Source organism: Orbicella faveolata, unplaced genomic scaffold (genome assembly GCF_042242905.1).
Source record: "Orbicella faveolata isolate gen_17 unplaced genomic scaffold, um_ofav_v1 contig_46, whole genome shotgun sequence".
In the NCBI taxonomy this organism is placed as follows: Eukaryota; Metazoa; Cnidaria; class Anthozoa; order Scleractinia; family Merulinidae; genus Orbicella; species Orbicella faveolata.
In genome coordinates this window covers 12,260,001-12,277,904 of record NW_028301576.1, presented here as the reverse complement: position 1 = coordinate 12,277,904, position 17,904 = coordinate 12,260,001, and the positions used below count along the sequence as shown (strand labels likewise).

The 17,904-nt window shown below is 39.2% G+C and overlaps 1 protein-coding gene and 1 long non-coding RNA gene across 2 annotated transcripts in view; one reads left to right on the top strand and one right to left on the bottom strand.

The window, feature by feature from the left end:
- The first annotated feature begins 32 nt into the window (after positions 1-32).
- Positions 33-17,904, top strand: part of LOC149098402 (gamma-aminobutyric acid type B receptor subunit 2-like) — a 19,672-nt gene continuing 1,800 nt past the window's right edge. Inside the window, exons 1-11 of the mRNA XM_089278595.1 lie at positions 33-312; positions 1,604-1,846; positions 2,791-2,854; positions 5,671-5,763; positions 12,412-12,562; positions 13,687-13,819; positions 14,225-14,335; positions 14,915-15,037; positions 15,760-16,098; positions 16,402-16,522; positions 16,757-17,904. The exon at positions 16,757-17,904 is cut by the window's right edge and continues 1,800 nt beyond it. Coding sequence (XP_089134721.1) covers positions 97-312; positions 1,604-1,846; positions 2,791-2,854; positions 5,671-5,763; positions 12,412-12,562; positions 13,687-13,819; positions 14,225-14,335; positions 14,915-15,037; positions 15,760-16,098; positions 16,402-16,522; positions 16,757-16,830 — 1,668 coding nt within the window. The 5' untranslated portion in view covers positions 33-96 and the 3' untranslated portion in view covers positions 16,831-17,904. The remainder of the gene's footprint in view (positions 313-1,603; positions 1,847-2,790; positions 2,855-5,670; positions 5,764-12,411; positions 12,563-13,686; positions 13,820-14,224; positions 14,336-14,914; positions 15,038-15,759; positions 16,099-16,401; positions 16,523-16,756) is intronic.
- Positions 7,729-8,366, bottom strand: LOC149098403 (uncharacterized). Its single transcript, XR_016203959.1, has 2 exons — positions 8,234-8,366; positions 7,729-7,809 (listed from the first exon to the last, which is right to left on the bottom strand). It is a non-coding gene; the product is annotated as an uncharacterized LOC149098403 (long non-coding RNA).

Below are 17,904 nucleotides of genomic sequence, written 5' to 3'. Positions count from 1 at the left end.
GTTATATTTTGGGTGTCTGGGCATTATCATGTATTTTTGTATTTGTGATTAGCTTAACAACGATGTTGAAACAGGCGTCAATTACAGGTGTTCAAGATGGACTTGTATGGACCGGAGTTTGTTTGGATCTTGCATCCGGATGCCGGAACCATAGAGGACTGGTATAGGCTTACTGAAAACGAGAGAAAAACGAATAACAAGACCGAAACTTGTACCAAAGAGCAGTACCAAAAAGCTGCTGATGGAGCCTTCATATTCGAGAAGAATATCTTATATCGATCTGATGAAAATACAACTACTGCTTCCGGTCTGGTAAGAAGCATGTGTCGACACTTTGTGAGGGATAAACAACAATATCATTCATGCTAGGTTTAAGGAGATAATAATTCTTAGGCCCCGTCCACACTTATCCGGATATTTTTTTTCTTTCCGTATTCAAAAATTTCCCCGTCCACACGTGGCGTATTCAAATCGAATTCGCATGTCCACACGCATCCAATGGTATCCGGATTCACTCTAGAGAAACGAGGCCTACACGTTGTGCCGCCATATTGGTTTATTGTTCGGTAAGAGACTGGGCACGATTTTGCTACGTCATCGGATTTTCACCGTCCACTCGTTATCGGATTCATTGCGGATTTATGTTTTTCCACTCTGGGCCGGGTTGTTCGAAAGCCGGTTAACGATGACCCAGGATTATAAGTTAACCGAAGTATTAATTTTTCTTCGATAAAAATGTTTACTGCTTACGTTTTGTGTAGTTTGAGCTTAGTCAAGCTCAAAACTGAAGGATAAACAGCATAAACAGAAAACATCACCGAAAAGTTACGAGAGCGGATTCAAAAATATCCGAATTCGCTGCCCAATTCGGCGGATGCGAGTGGACGGAAGCCGGATCCGGAAAGAAAAAGTTGCCGATTCAAAAATGTCCGGATACGTGTGCACGGGACCTTGGTACGAAAAGTGCCCGCATTATTTAAAGACGGCTCTGTGATTAGGCGGAGGATACCGCTTCAGATTGCAAACTAAGAATTAAAAGCATTTAGTTTAACGACGGAATACCTCTTAGCTTAGGCAGGGAAAACCGTGCGGCAAACTTCGGATCAATAGCGATTAAAAAAAATATTTCAATTTTCAAGCTATACTTAATGATTTGTTCAATTACAGCATGTATGCGGAACACTTACGCGCAATGCGTAAACACTTTGCAGGTAACTGCTAATTTCTTGGTTATTTTTAATACAAACCAGACACTAATGTTTGGTAGTAGTGCCAGACATTCAGAAATATTTTTCACCTAATAATATACATGAAAAATTACTCGTCTCTGATTGGCTGAGAGCAGTGCAGTTCAAGTGTAACACCAGTGCAAATTACACATCGAAATTATGGTTTATGATTGGCTAAAAAACTATAGATTTTCCCGTAAACACCTCACTCTCGGTTAATAAGTAGTTAATTATATATGACTGAGAAAATTCCGAATGTCCACTCGTTCATTTGCACTGTAATGCAAATTGATCATTTGCGTTATACTGTTTTGCTCTCAGGCAATCACAATGAAGTAATCTTCTCGGTCATATTGTGTAATTTTTTTTTTCAGACATTGAGGGAAGTCTTCAGTAAACCAGAAGTGAAAAAACTCAGGGACGACTCAGACAAGATCGAAATGGCAACAGCATTTGATACGATGTGGGCCATCATACTAGCCTTGAAAGAAGCTAGCACCGCATTGCAAACAGCCGATAAGCCACTGAAGTATAATGTGGAAGAAATAGTTGGTAGTTCCGCGGTAACTAGGACTATAGAATCAAAGCTCCGTAATGTGACCTTTGAAGGTCTTACGGTAATTGCTTAATTATTTGCTTTTCTAATCCTCTGGTTCCCATAGCGGAGCGGCGGCGGAGAAGTGTTAGCTGATGACTCAAACAATGACTGTGAAAAAGACCAGCATTTTAAAGCGAGTTAGGTGTGTAGGCCCGGGGGGACTCCCACATTAAAAGGAGGGGGGTGCTCGTCGGAAATTTTGAAAACAACCCCTAAGAGGTAGCATGATCTTGTTTTGTGGGGGTGGCTTGAAATGTTTTTCATCCCCAAGAGGTACCAAATGTAAAACAACACATTACCTCCTGTTAATTTTTTTTCGGTTCAGTGCCCTAAATGGTACCGCAAAAGCTCCCGCTGCTGACCTTTTGATGCTGGACACCCTAGAGAAGTACCAAAACCGCTTTTTAACTCCTAAAAGGTACTACCAGCAGTCCTGTTATTTTTATTTGAGAGTTCCCCCAGACCACCGCGCGGTGTATAGGACGGTACTCGTCAAATTCCAGCATGCAACGGTCACACCAGCCACTTCACATTTACCCTGGGGGTATTCCCTTATATCGGCTATATAGGTATATGCGGCCCCAAAGGGTAGGATTTTTAAGCCGTTTTGATCATGAATAGGGTGTCGATTTTGGCCATTTTGTTCATAAATAGGGTATGGCTCTTGCACTCTAATCTTGAATATTATGTTCTTAAATTAACTATGTTTTTTAGAGGAAGCTACTTTTTCATCATTATCGATAAGACCATCAACAAAAGCCTTCATAAATTATGTTTGGGGCAACTGTGCCAGCCGCAACGTCATAAATAGGATATTGAATTTTTGGTCAGGTCATAAATCGGGTAGGGAAAACCACAGGAAGGGTTTTGGGAAGCGGGCCGCAGACCCCACACATTATTTATGGGAGTAGCTCCCCAGGACACCCTAACCCCATAGATAACGGTTTCTTTTTGTGTTTTTAGGGTCCGATATCGTTTACTGGCAATGAGGAGAGGGAAGGAATAATAGTAGTGAAACAGTTCCAAGGTAGATAGCTTTCTTGATAGAATGTTTTTATCTCAGAATGGATCCAATTCGGTTTCTAGCTCATTCATTGACTGGCTTTAAGTTGACTGTGGTAGGCGCGGTAGCCTGGTGGTCAGTGCGCTCAGTGGACTCCTGATCGAGCGGTCTGGGTTCGGGTCCTAACCAGGGTCATTGTGATGTTTCTTAGACAAAACACGACTCTCACACAACCTCATTCCTGGGCTCTCTATCCTCTGCCTCCCTTGGCCGTTGGAAGAAGAGAGAGCCTGGGAACGAGGTTGACGCTTACAGTGCCCAGCATCACCAGCTGGAGTACAATGAATTTAATGCTGAAGGTAGCCCTGCGATGGACTAGAATCCCAGCCAGGGGAGTAGAAATACTTCTAGTCGCTCAATGCTACAGAAACCGGGATAAGCCCTAATGGCCTGGGCTGCTTTACCTTTTTACATTGACTGAAAGTAATCTATTAATTTGGTTTTCATTTACTGTGAAAAATGTGTTGCTAATCTATGTGCGATATGTGCATGTTGTCTCGTGTAAATTAGCAGTAAATTCCTTTGCTTGTCCTTTGCATTTCTGGAGTTTTAATTGGTCAGCAAAACTCCAGCTACACGTTATAACCAGTCATATCCAGGAGCAGGAGCCATAATCGGGGACGGAGACCGTAAGCGCGCGCCATTTCTAGTATTAGGGTTGTCCCCATGATATGGGACAATAATTCTATTTTTAGAACAAATTGCGCCATAGCCTGAGGCACACGCGCGTACATGCTGCTAGGATTTTTGCGGATGTCGCGCGGAGGAAATGGCGTCCGAAATTCCCGAAAATTTTCATGTGTTTGGCCCACAACTCAACGCGTTCACGTCTGTTGGAATTTTGCTTAAGTATTTTCCTCGTAAGCTGCTCCAGTTTGAGTGAAGTAAGACAGCGTCGAATTTACGTATGTTCCGCTGTAAGCTTATATATATCGCTGACCAAGTTGTGTTCCGACGGATGCTTCTTTTACATGAGCTGTACATTACTCCACTTTAAATTTCACATATGTTGAAGATTAACAGCTTTTCCATTACACAGCAAAAAACTAGCTGGATATATTCAGATATAGCAGAGCTTCAGGGCTTCATAGTTTCCTAGCTCCTCTTGCCACACACTCGCGAGGAATTTGTCAGTCTATCGCGACCGAAAAGTAAAACAAAATAATTGCTAGTTTGAGTTTCGCTTGAATTTTAAGCAACGCTTGATGTTTCATCCAAGGCCCAATAACTTTACGTCCGTAGATACTGCTCAGTTTTATTCGTGTAAAAATCCAGTAAATTCTCTGTTGTCAATGAATGAGAGCGCCCGCCGATGCGTGTTTTCAGTACAGTCAGCCCGCAGTAAACATGACAAATTGTACTTCCGCCGCTCTTTCGTGTGAAAGCGTACATCGAACTCAAACAAGAACTCTATAGTTTTTAAACATGTTTAAGATTGATAAATGTTTGAGAACATATTAAAAGCTAAGCTGGAAATATGTGAATAAAGCAGAAATAATCAGCAAATTAAAGTTACGATGACGCTTTCTTTAATCAACTCGGAATAACGATTTCGAGTTTGTTGATCGAGCTATCAAAACTCCTTGTCTATTTTCATTTTCGCAGTGTAAAACTTCACTATGCTTAAGTTGAAGAAACACACATGATGTTAGTAGCCCTTTTTGCGTTCGTGAAATTTGTTACAGTATCTCAGCGCAAAAGATAACGAAAGAAATCTTTGTCAAGATTTGTTGACAATTCAAACAGCGACTCGGACTTGAAAGTACACGAGCTGCACTATGCAAATGAGCTAATTGTACGTGTCAGACTTTCCTTTCAAAAACTTTTGTAAACTCACCAAACAAGCAGAAACAATAAGAAACCGTCAAAACAGGTTTTGGTTATGATGAACCATGGTCTGAGAAACTCACAAATTAACTCGATACCAGAGTGTAGAGTTTTCTTGCTATATTCTTAAGTCAGAACAAACGCAAAAACATACGCGTAAGCTTACAACTAGCGTGAGCATATCTTAGTATTCATTCCCAGCGCGAGATTGAAGTCTTGTTTTCGACCCTGAAAAACCCACCTTTTCCGTTAGCTCAGAGCATAAAACTACATATAAGCGCCCTGGTTCGTATTCCCTGCCTTATTCCCTGCCATCGCTGTGAAAAATACGGAAAAGAATCTCTCGACTCTCACCATTTGATCACACAACGTGACAACATCCACGCGAGAGCCCCCGACACGTGCGTGAATCCGCGCGGATATATGACGTCAGGATGGCGCAATTTGTTCTAAAAATAGAAAAATTGTCCCATATCATAGGTGCGCGCGAATCCCGAGACTTACGGTCTCCGTCCCCGATTATGGCTCCCGCCAGGAGTCCATCACCAGGAGCGTGCAACTACCCCATATTCCTCTCACGGCGTTTTCACAGACCGATGTATCTTTAGTTTAAATTTACTGCGAATTCAGACCCCCGCAGGAACCTCAGTGACCAATTACAAGCACGGGCTTAAAAATAGAGAGGGAAATAGCGTATTTTATTGTTCTATTTATTTTGTCGACATGTCCAGCTGAGGCCGCCATTTTCTTCCTTACCGATGCGTGCTCATGTAGACCGGAACTGACCTATTTCGCGGGAAAAGAATTAGCCTAAAAATAGACCGGTCTGTAAAAATGCCGTGACATAGGCTTAGTATGGGACTTGCACGCTCCTATGATGGGCTCCTGTCATATCCCATTGACCAGTGGTAGCGTATCTGGATGATTTTTTTTCGCTTTGTCCCTTGCCCCAGATGGTGGAACAAAGCTAGTCCCAATTGGCCAGCATTTTACCAGACAAGACAAGTTTGAGCTGTTTGAGGCCACGAAGAACTCTTTATGGAAAGGTACAGAAAAGGTGTTACTATTCAATGGAACTTTGTTCGGTCAATGAATACCTCGCCTAAATCAGCTTAAAACAGAAAAATGGCAAGTCTTGCGCTTGTTCTGCAGTGGCAGTAGGTATCTCCGTTTTTGTGTCGTCGTTTGCAAAAATGTAACTTGGAATCGACCAAATTCTCGTTTTCATGTAGAACTTAGACTAAGCTAGGTGACACATCTTGATCAGCTTCTCTCAAACTCAATAATAGTTCCAAAGTAGCTTTTTTCCAGTAGTGTTATGGCTGCATTCGCATCTATCATCATGTCAATAACAATTCATCAAGTTTAAACGAAAGAAATCATAACCGTGACGGTGTTTGGATATCGATCTGATCTATCTCTTTAGGACATATTCTTACCTTTTTGTTTCTCTGTTATTTCGTTTGAGTTAGCTTTGATTGTGAAGGAATATCACACACTCGATTCAGTGTTTTACCACATTTCCAAACACCTCATAGTTCGTCAAAAATCTGACTACACTCCGCGTCACAGTGTTTGGAAATGTGGTAAGACAAGATTTCTCGTGTTTGATCTATGACTTTCAAGCTGTCCTTACACAGTCAGCTGTATAGCAAGGGACATACTGAGTTGATCCAGAATAGAATTGTTCTAGATATTCTTGGAATTGTTAAGCAAAATGTAGCGTCCTCAGGGTTATGTTTTTTCTTTTTTTTTTTTTTACGTGGAACGTTCTTTCACCACGATCGAATGAGTTTATGAGCGAGAGCAGACTCATTCACCCTGGTTTGTTTCATGTCTTAGCTGTGAAAGGTCTAATGAATTTACCCTTGTTTATTGAAAATTGTGTTCATATCTTTGGAAGTTCGTGAATACCTAATCAGCTCAGAAATAACTAAGGCAACACAATTATCTACAGAACAACGCCTTCCAAAGTAAAATGTGGCATTCCAATTTGGAAAAATTCCGAAGGGTACTGGTATTTGATGCCGAAAAAGTTTGTTTCCGAAAGGTTTTGGCTTATTGGAAGGAGAAAAAGAAGTGTTCAGTTGAGTCCGCCAGGGACAATACATCCAATTTCACTAAAATGTACAATTTAATGTAAAAAAGATCGTGAATGTAAAAAAGATCGTGCACCCATCGCGCTTTCCTTTTTTGAGAGGTTCAGATTTTCTGATCTCCCGGCCCACAACTTATCAGAATAAAACGGTCATCTATCTATGATTCTAAAAGGATTCAGAATTTCTGATCCCCCAAGACTTTAATAGATTAAAAAAAAAAAAACTGATCCCCAGTCCACAACCCGTCAGAGCAAAACAATCATCTACTTATAATTCTAAATGCATTCAGAATTTCTGATCCCCATCACCTCACGGGACAAAAACGGCTATCTGTTCATGGTTCTAAAAGTATTGCGAATTTCTGATCCCCCTTCCCCACCAAATCTGCTAACATGATAGAAAGAGCTGTCGATTTATAATTCTACAACAATTCAGAATTTCTGATCCCACATGACTTAAAGGGATTCAAAAACTCTGATCCCCCAGTGCATAACTTATCAGAACAAAACGTCATCTACCTGTAATTCTTAAAAGGATCCAGAATTTCTGATCCCCCTTATCAGGTGACAGGACAGAAATAGCCGTCTATTTATAATTCACAAGAAATTAACTAGATGTCTGATAGCTAAAAAGTAACGATTGGATAGTAACTTTAAACACATTACAGACAAAATGGATCACAGAGCAAAGGGCATCAGAAAAGTACACAAATGAAATATTCACAGATAGGTCATTATTAATAACGATTTGAAACCACGCCAAAGGATCGAGACAAAAATTGCAGTTTCATGCCGGACAGTGAAGGTTTTATTTTCAGTTCAAAAAGATATGAATTTAGGCTCCCGAATTACAAGCTCTTATTTAAAGTTCACATCAAAGATAACAAGAAATTTAATCAGGACTCAGCTGCCGTCTGCGCCACCTCCGTTTTCTGCTTTAATGTGTTCGTTTCGGATTGAGGGCCGCTATTCTTGCCTTTTTTTTTCCTCTGCTCTGCAATGAAGCAATTGAAGCTATATATTTTTATAAATAGCGATAGAATTAACATTGTTTTTCATTAATCAATTGATCGGGAGTGTATTCTTTTGTAAAGAATAATGAGCAGTGTGTAGGCAATGCGGTAGTGAAGTGTATCGAGCGTGATCTGTAGCTTGAAATCAATTCAGTGTAAACTTTAAGTTACCTCTTCAAAAAGCACACTAACAAGCTATTATGCAAGCATTCCATACATAGGAAATGCGTGTGAATAATTTCTTCGTTACGGGTGCTAATAGAATCAGGAGAACAAACGTTTTTCTTGTGTTACAGTGATCGCGAAATAAACATAACAATGAAATTTCTTCAGCCACAACATTGATTTCGATTCAAAGATTGAGCAGCTAACTGTAATGTTGAGCAACAATTATGATATACTTACTTTTCTGCGACTTGCCTTTCTTTCACCGAAGCTATCATGATACTCATTTGAACTTGGACAAATCATTGCATGCTTCTTGCTGCTATTGACAATGTTGGATTCGAAATGGCGCGCAAATAACCAACTCATTTGGAAAGGGAATCTGCTGGTCAAAAGTATTCATTTATCAGATTCACCGAAGGATTATGGGATCGGACGGAAAAACCAAAATGGCGGGCAAAGATCGTGGTCAATGTTGTTAGGATTCGATAACAAAGCTCTCTGTTATTTTATAGCCTTGCTCTAAGTTGGAAAGCAGTCACAAATTGTTTACAGATGTCCGTTGTTATTCCAGTTGAGTCAAATCCCAGTAAAGGTGGAAAAGTATGAAGTTTCGTCGGCAAAACAGTGTGGCAATCAAACTATTTGCCAGCAGCTGGCGGTTTCTCTTACACTCGTCAGGTTTGCAGAAAGCTTATGGTTCCTGCAGCTTTCCACGGTAAACTGATTTTCTTGCATAATTTGTGAAGGTTCTTGAAATACTGGAAACGTTCTGGCCGGTTAAAGTGATCGTGGAAGATTGCAGAAGATGCAGATGCTTTAACACACTGTTAAGTCTTGTTGATTCGGTGAATGCAAATGTTCATTTCCTAAAGGAGTTATGAAAGCAACTGTATTCAACACAACAATATACGAACAATTTCGTGTTGGGAAAATCATTCATTGTAAAAGTACAATAAGTGCAATAAATGTGAGCTCTCTCATGTAGTTTACATATACTTCATATAGATAGTGTATATCTTGTCTAGGATTAAGTGGGCATACATGTATGTATTATACAACACCTAAAACACAAGATATCAGAAAGCAACATCCTTCACCTTTTTGATTTTCAGGTTGATGGTGGTGCTCTTGAGGTTATGTTAGATGTGCATATTACATTATCAAGACCTTTTGTTTGCCACTTATTACTTGAGTTGCAAAAGACTGATGTTATTTTCATTAGGGTGGTTGAAGTTCTCTTTAATTGGGCAGTGTTTCAAAGGTTCTTTATAATTTGGCATTTCGTTATGCAAATAGAGGTTATTTAGAACAGCAGATATAATTCACGCCTAGGTTACGGAAAATTACTTTTAACCACTTCCAGAACTTTGTACATAAGTCTTACCATAATTTGAAAAACCCATGATTCATGGATAAAATTAATTGAAAAAAAAAATACTTTCATGAAGAAATTAATGTAATTGAAATTTGAAATTCATGTCAAGAATATTTTGTGCTTTTCCGGTCATGAAATCTGTTTACATTTCATGAAAATTTACTGAAGAATGTAAACATTTACTAGAGTCCAATTTAAGTAGCTGAGAATCTTGAGGATCTTAGAAAGATATATGTTAAATTTAAGTAAGTTTTGTGATAAATCGCAACATAATGGAAACTCATTTCCAGCCAGATTTTGTCCTCCTTTTGTATCTGGATGTGCCTGGTTTTTGGTATTAAATTTTAATGTACAACTGTAGCAGGTTTAAATAAAACTATGAGTTATTTATACATTTTCCTATGTAAATACAGAGATTTCACTTAGGTTTAGGATTTGAAGAGCAGGTATCAAAGTTCAATATACAATGAGTAATGGAGAGTTTTCAATAGTTAGCTATATTTTCACCACCTGTGACTAAGAAAGCTTTAGGCTAGGTTAATATTAAAGTGCTACATGTACATGAGTGATGGATAATTTTTAGATTGGCTGCTATCTTTTTACTATCCCTGGCTTTTGGGTAGGTTATCACAGTGCGATATGAGTGATGGGTAGTATTCAGATAGGCTATCTTTTTACTAACTACAGCAGAGGTAGCCTTCAGATAGGATAGTGTTTTATTGTTCAATACAAGGACTAGTCTTCAGATAGCCCAGGTTTTGGCTTACTACATTAGTGGTGGTTTTTGGATAGACAAGTTAGTGGATAGGTAGGCCATTTAAGTATCTGTTGACTATCTACACAGGAAGCTAGTTTTTAGCTAGTCTATCTATTTCCCAACTATCTGATGGATAGATATTAGTTAGCTATAAGCCATGCCAAAGATAGCTATCCTCTATCTACAAAACCTCTTGGATAGAAAAAAGATAGAGATTTTCATCCGTCAACCAGGAATGAGATAGTTGCAAGTAGCATGAAGTTAATAATAAACTAGTAATAAGATATGATAGTTTTTGGGAGGGCGTCTTTAACTGAGGACAGCAAACTATTGCCAGCTACCAGGAAACATCTCCAAGATGAGTATGCCAAATCAAAAAAGAAAGAATAGAATTGCTTGTAGAATTAGCTACAATACTTGCATCCATATCTGTCAGGTCTTTATAAAAGCAATTTTACCCACACTCTTCTCCTTTGAGCATGGTTAAACTGGTTGCATAAGTGAAGTGTGAATGAACTGGTAGCCCACTCAAAAAGTTAGATTGAAGATGTAAAAACGTGTTGGGCAAAGTTAAAGTCCATGGCCGCTGCTATATGACAACAGGTTTTTGGAGGACACTGTATACATGTATGTAGAGTACATTGATCCACTTAAATGTATCAACTGCAAATTTAAATGTACATGTAAATTGCAGTCTTTAATTGTCATCCCTGTAATGTACTGTAGTGTTCCTGAACGCTCTTTTTGTTTTATAACAGTGAGGTGCCTTGTTTCCATGTTAAACAGAAATTGTTAGGAATTTTTCCTTCACACAAGGTGGGCTAATTCTGACAGAGAAAGTGGAGTCTGCATTTATGCCTACAGTTGTGCAGTTTGAGTAATCTTACTGTTTTGGTCAATTATGAACTTTCCTACCCTCTTAGGTACTGTTTCATATTGTTTTTTTAAACTTACAGCTACTGTAATTTTGAAGTGCATAGATCATTGTAATACAATGTGTGATGTTTACAGTTACTTATATTAATAGACTGCTGTGAAGAAACTTGTTCTTCATCACTCTCTCAGTATAATCTTAGTGTATGGAATCTGTTAAGAATTATGCTATATTTGTATAAAATTTCTAATTGAATATTGGTATCAAGAAAAAATATTTTGATTAGACATTGTTCAGGCAGCCAGCAAGATCTAAACCCTGTCTTCAATGTTATGATTTAATGTGGCTATATTGGATGTAACACTGGCTTTGTAGGGGATCAGAAATTCTGAATCTTCTCCTGTGTTCTTTGGGGGATCAGAAATTCTGAACCCTTTCTAGTGTTCTTTGGGTGATCAGAAATTCTGAACCCTTTCTAGTGTTCTTTGGGGGATCAGAAATTCTGAACCCTTCCTAGTGTTCTTTGGGGGATCAGAAATTCGGAACCCTTTCTAGTGTTCTTTGAGGGATCAGAAATTCTGAACCCTATTTAGTGTTCTTTGGGAGATCAGAAATTCTGAACCCTTTCTAGTGTTCTTTGGGGGATTTGAAATTTTGAATCCTCTCTTGTGTTGTTTGGGGGATCAGAAATTTTTAATTGTTTTCTATGGAGGTACCGCTCGAGACAAGAAATTCAAAAAAATCATTTGGTTTCTTATGCGTGACTTAAACATTACATTTCAGTTCAAATAAAGAATAGGAAATTGCTTGGAAGAATTTTTTCATTCCTTGCAAACAGGGAAACTTTTCCTCTGAGTTTTAACACCAGTTTAAGATTCTTAGTATATCGCAAAAATCGTCTTTGGAATTAAATGGCAGTCATAGATTTCCGTCTAAACTCCACGTTTCACTTTAGGCCAATTTTGCGCTCATTTCCAACGGAACTTCCAAGCCTGCAACGTAAAAATAACTTTTCTCCGAGACAGGTTTCTATTTTACACCGAAAAAGTAGCCATTTTTGAAGTGTTTCTTAGTATTTACTCTGAATTTTATCAAATTGGAACACCACATTTTAGTTTGGAAGGCGTTGAACACTTCCCATGACAAAAATGAGTGTATAACTGAGTTAGGATGGGAGATTGCCAAGCGACATGATGCGATAGGATCTAGTGATATTTCAGATGTTGATCCAATTAAACCCCTTCTCATGTTTTCTACCACACTTGTTTTAAGAAACTCTAGTAAAAATGTTTTAGATAAATTAGGCGGATAAAAGACATAATTGAAATTTGTATCAATTCCTTAAGTTTCTCTCTTTTAGATTAGTAAACTAAAAATGAAATTTATTACCTTGCCATGCATACTTTCAGGGAACAATCCACCCAAAGATCGGTCAGTTCGATATCAGGAATTCATGATGATCCCGTTACCTCTTATAATAGTCATGTGGCTTATGGCAGCTGTTGGAATCCTCTGTTCTTTGGGTTTCCTGCATTTTAACATCAGCAATGGAAAGAGCAGGTAGGACATTTACCGTCGAGGCCGTATACTGATACCGTAAATCCTCGAAAAAGCGCCCGGGGCGCAAATTTCAAATTTAAGAGAAGACGGGGGAGGCGCTTATTCGAGGGGTCGCTTAATCGAGGGGGGCGCTTATTTAATTTTTCCCAAATCGTGCACTGACATGATCATTTTTTTTAATACATCATCTCCACGCAAACAACAACATAAGCTCTTTATCGACGTAAAAATCTGATCCTAAAGTTTAGATCGCGACACCATTAGAAATTCACGTGGTCAAAAACTGAAACAATATACAAATCTAATACTATAAGACGAAAACTATACATCTTGTGCTGTCTCATTACTCGTCGACAAAATAGGGGGAGGGGAGGGGGCGCTTATACGAGGGGGGGGGGCGCTTATTTTAAATTTTGGCCGATAGGAGAGCCGCTTATTCGAAGGGGGCGCATATTCGAGGGGGGGGGGGGCGCTAATTCGAAGATTTACGGTATATGCACAAAAAAAGAAACTGATTTGTTTAGAAGAGATTTCCAAAATATTGAAAACCAGTGACATAAAGTCCGCTTTTGGAAAATACCCTTTAATTACATTTGACAGGAAAGTCATAACAGCATACATAAAGTCTCCGGAGTTCAAATATATGAACTTTCATAAATTAACTTTTATCTTCATTATCTACGGGTATATTACGAACTCGCAACGTAACCAGCTCTCAGTTGGCTTGATAGCTCAGTTGGTAGAGCACTGCACCGGTATCGCAGAGGTCATGGGTTCGAATCCCGCCGTTTTTCAGGCTTTAATTTTACAGTTGCTTAAGTTTTGTATAACTGTGATGATAAATCATGTCTTCACATCTTTCTACCCAGTTGAAGTATACAATATTTCATATAATGACTTGTATCATGACAAAATGCTTATCGATACTGACACCAATTTAGTGCTAAAACTGGCTACTCTTTCAGTTTATGGTCACGAACACGTTTGAAGTAAAATCTATTCGTAGTTTATCAGTACATATTCATCCCTGGAAAAGTTATTACCCGACCTTCTTTTTGTCGCCCATTGCCCAGCTGATGACCAACCACTGGCGAAGAATAAATCTCTTTTTTTCCTCTTTGCAGAATCATTAAGATGTCATCACCAAATCTCAATAATATTATTATTTTGGGCTGTATGCTGTGTTACACCTCAGTCGTTTTGCTTGGTTTGGATGCGAGGATCCTTTCTTCAGATGAGTACGGAAGCAATTGTAATGTAAGATATAACTTTTTGTCGTTTGTTTTAAAGAAGCTTCCAAATGACTATCGGCCAACTAAAGCCAAAAAGCACCTAGCTAATCATAAGGTAAGGAAAGCTAACTTTATTTTAAGTCGTCAACGTGGGGAGTGGTTGCTTAATCTCCCGAGCCAGGGGCTCATGACAAAAACGCACTACTATTTACATTAACATTACTACTTACAATTACTATATTCGCTAAGATAAAATCATAGAAAACGCAACAATTTTTTTTCTTTACACGTAGCAGCCACTGCGTTTTGATCAGCGAAACCTAATTGCGTGTGAGGCGAAGATAGGTCTGATTTTGCACACATATGAAATACGAGACGGAGAACCTCCTAAACTATCTTACAGAACGTTAACACTTAATTTGGTCATCAGGCTCGAGCTGCAGTGCTTTCTATTGGATTTTCCTTATCATTTGGTGCCATGTTCAGCAAAACCTGGCGAGTGCACAAGATATTCACAGCTGCCACGACCAACAAAAAAATGGTGAGATTGTGAACTATAGGGACACACTCACTTGGTAAATACTACATAGTTCAATTTCATTAACACACACGACAACAACATACGCGGGCGAGGAGACCAAAACATATGCATAAGATTATTCTTGCTTGATTTCTCACCGAAATCAGCCTTATAAATAGCTTGGTGGCAGCAAAATGAACATGTCTGTTTACAGTTGGATTAAGCTGAAGCAGGATTATGTAGAGTACGATATAACAACTTTCTATAGTTTGAATGAGCGACCTGAGCACACCGCGGTAGCATCATAAACCTTTAGACAGGAGCACATGTCGCTTCTGTCAATAAGTCCTGTCTCATAAACAGTGAAGATCTGTTTGAAACATTCCGATTTAAACTGTATGTTTGATCTCAAGTAAATGCTTCGTATCTGGAACCGCGGACGCCGGAGATCACTGTTTTCATCTATCCTCGGCCAGCTGTTAAAGAGGGATGGTGTATATTCGAAGTCAACCTTTCATTCAAGAACATACGGTATCAAAATTTCGGCTACGGAAGGTGTGGAAGTGTCCATGACATCTTGCCTTTTATGTTTTATCTCAGGCCATCAAGGATCTTCACCTGCTTGGTATTGTGGCAGGCTTGCTAGCTGTCGATGTGGTGTTCTTGTCATACTGGATTGCAACTGATCCGCTCCAAGCCAAAATACTGACATTTGAACATATGGTGAGACATTTACAATGCTCTTTACTTACTTTAATATCTGCAAGATCGCCTTCTAAATCATTGAATGTTCCAAATTAAAGAGACTCTATCAAAAACAACTTCTCTTTTCTCGACACACGCGTTTTATGCTTCTCGTATTTACCAAGGCGCATTAAATGTTACGCATATTGTGCGTCTTAAACGTAATATATGTTCGTCTTAAACAAATACGAGCGGAGCCATTCTAGTTTCTATGGGGGCTAGAATATCTTAAGTTTTCAAATATTTTCGCTTGCACACGATTGGTTTAAACACGTCACGTGACTGAATAGCTAAAACTGGGGAATATCCGAGTAAAATTCAACAAATTTCTAAACCGCACGTGTTGCGAAAAAAATAATTGAAGGATAATACACACAATACCCTCCATTTGGCACAGAAATATGCTCGGATATTTGTCCTTGGACATTATCTGTTCCTGAAAGCTCACAGTTCTCCTCGAGTGCTATCTACGCTCTCGGAAAACTGTTTGCTTCTCGGAACAGATAATGTCCGCGGACAAATATCCGAGCATATTTCCGCGCTAAAGGGAGATTATTGTTTATCTAAGTCAATGTCATAAAGGAAGAGAACGCATCAAAAACGTTTCAGATAATTTTAGAGTGCGCTTACTACGACACTCAAATTACCTTTTAAAGCCGCTCTCTGTAAAATAGCTATAATCTTGGATTATCTATCTGCAGATCCAAAAGAGCGAGGACATTATTATCATCCCTGTGTTGTACCAGTGCACTTGTCAATACAAAACGTACTTCCTAGCCGTTTTATTCGCCTACAAAGGCATCCTTCTGCTATTTGGTCTGTTCTTGGCTTGGGAGACACGTAATGTTAGCATTCCTGCTCTGAATGACTCCAGGTACATCGGGATGTCGGTTTATAATGTGGCCGTGCTGTCCATCATTGGTGCTATTGTGGCTTTTGCTATGGATGGCTCGGTGAATTATGAAGCTCTATATGCCATTTCGTCACTCTGTCTGATCGTGTGCACCAGCGTTACTCTCTTACTCGTGTTTGTGCCAAAGGTAAGAATTTAGTCCAGTTCTGGCCCTCTCTCTTTCACGCAACGCTGAAGCATATTTTTGCGTGACAGAGAGAGCGATCCAAAACTGGACTAGCAAGGATTAAATCTGAAAGCTAGCCACAAAATAAGAACAACACCTCGGGTAAATTAAATGTTCCATCTTTTGGTGCAACAGAAGAATCGCTGCTTATATTTTTGGGATTGTCTGTGAAAAGTGTACGATTAAAAGATGAGAGATTACTTAGTTAACAAAATATAAAACTTCATTCGATGTTCTGTTTTTTTTTTTTCTTTTAACTTTTAGATTTACCAGTTTAACAAGAGGGACGAGGCAGTCAATGCCTGTGTTAACCTCGACCTAATAGAGGGGCAGATTTCATCCTGTAAAGCAACACAAACTGATTGGGATGTCCCAGAAAGCGCAGGTAAAAAAACAAAACTCTTACCAGCAATGAGATTTTTCCTTAATTTACTCTCTTCTGAGCGTAGGCTCACCGCAAACCCCCATGATACAAATCTTGCCTTAAAATATCCATTACTTTTAGCAATGAGCGATGATGAGTGGAAATTGATGGTGGTATGAATGAAGGTTGGTGGAGATAAAGATATCTGAGAGACTTCCGAAATTTCTAATCGAAATATTTTTGTTTCTTCGCTAGGAGCCGAGCCTATGACTTTCCAGGCGACAGTGCGTTGTTCTACCACTGAGTTACAGCATATTCACGGAGAGTAGGCCTTTGAACAATAAAATAAAAAATAGCGATAGCGTAGGGGTAATGAACGTAACGTCTTATCATATAAAAAAGATCTGACTGTAAGCTTAACCGGCCATTCTATTTTACATCTGCCAACCCAACTTGACATCCTCACCCTCCCTTTTAGGGATTCCTGGAAACCGCTTTCGTAGAAAGAATAGCAAAAATCCCATTTCCGCATGAAAAACCAGGCCATTGCATTGGAAACCCCTCGAGAACGCCAAAGTTCTAAGAAGAAAACCCTCATCAGCTTCTAAATTAAGCAATATCCCCGCGGACTTGCAATAATACATAACATCACATTTCGTCATGAGGGATTTCCAGGGTGCGGTGCAGATTTAAACTGGAATGACCATAGCTTGAGGCGACTAGAGCCATATTGTTACTCCATCACGATGCTAGTACCACATTGGCCGAGGTTAACCCGCAGTATGTCTGTCAAATATAACCATGAAAACTTGTCGGTACCCATTTCCCATTTATGCTTTTTGAGATTTTGAGGCGATTTTAGAGGTTAGAATGCCTTCTTTCCCTCTAACTTGTAGTAATTCATTCATGAATTACTCTAGTTACCCAAGTTAGCAATTAGCCAATCAGAAGCCATGACTACTGTCCTGGTTTCCTGTGATATCCAGTCATTCAGTTGACCTAATATCAACGGGCGTCTGGCCGTATTTGGTCTGTTGAATTCATGATCGAACTTTCTATGGCACGCTTTGCTAGCACATCAGGTTCCTTTGGCCTCGCCATTTTATAATTCAATCTTACCTACTCCAATTTGGAATAACTCCCCCAGACGATATCAAGTCACTGACCTGATATGATCGGATAGGTATTTACAAGTATCGCCAAATTCTAGTATGGTAAATACCTAGTCGTTTCTTTCCAGTACGCGTCGGCGGCATACATCAGTATCGACTACATTAGTATTGAATTGTATGGAGAAGCAACCATTGGGGCCTATGTCGATGGCCGTTGAATAGTGGCAAGGGTTTTTCCAAAATCAGCAAGTGACGCTTTCCATTTGTAATTCAATATCCCGAAATTGTTTT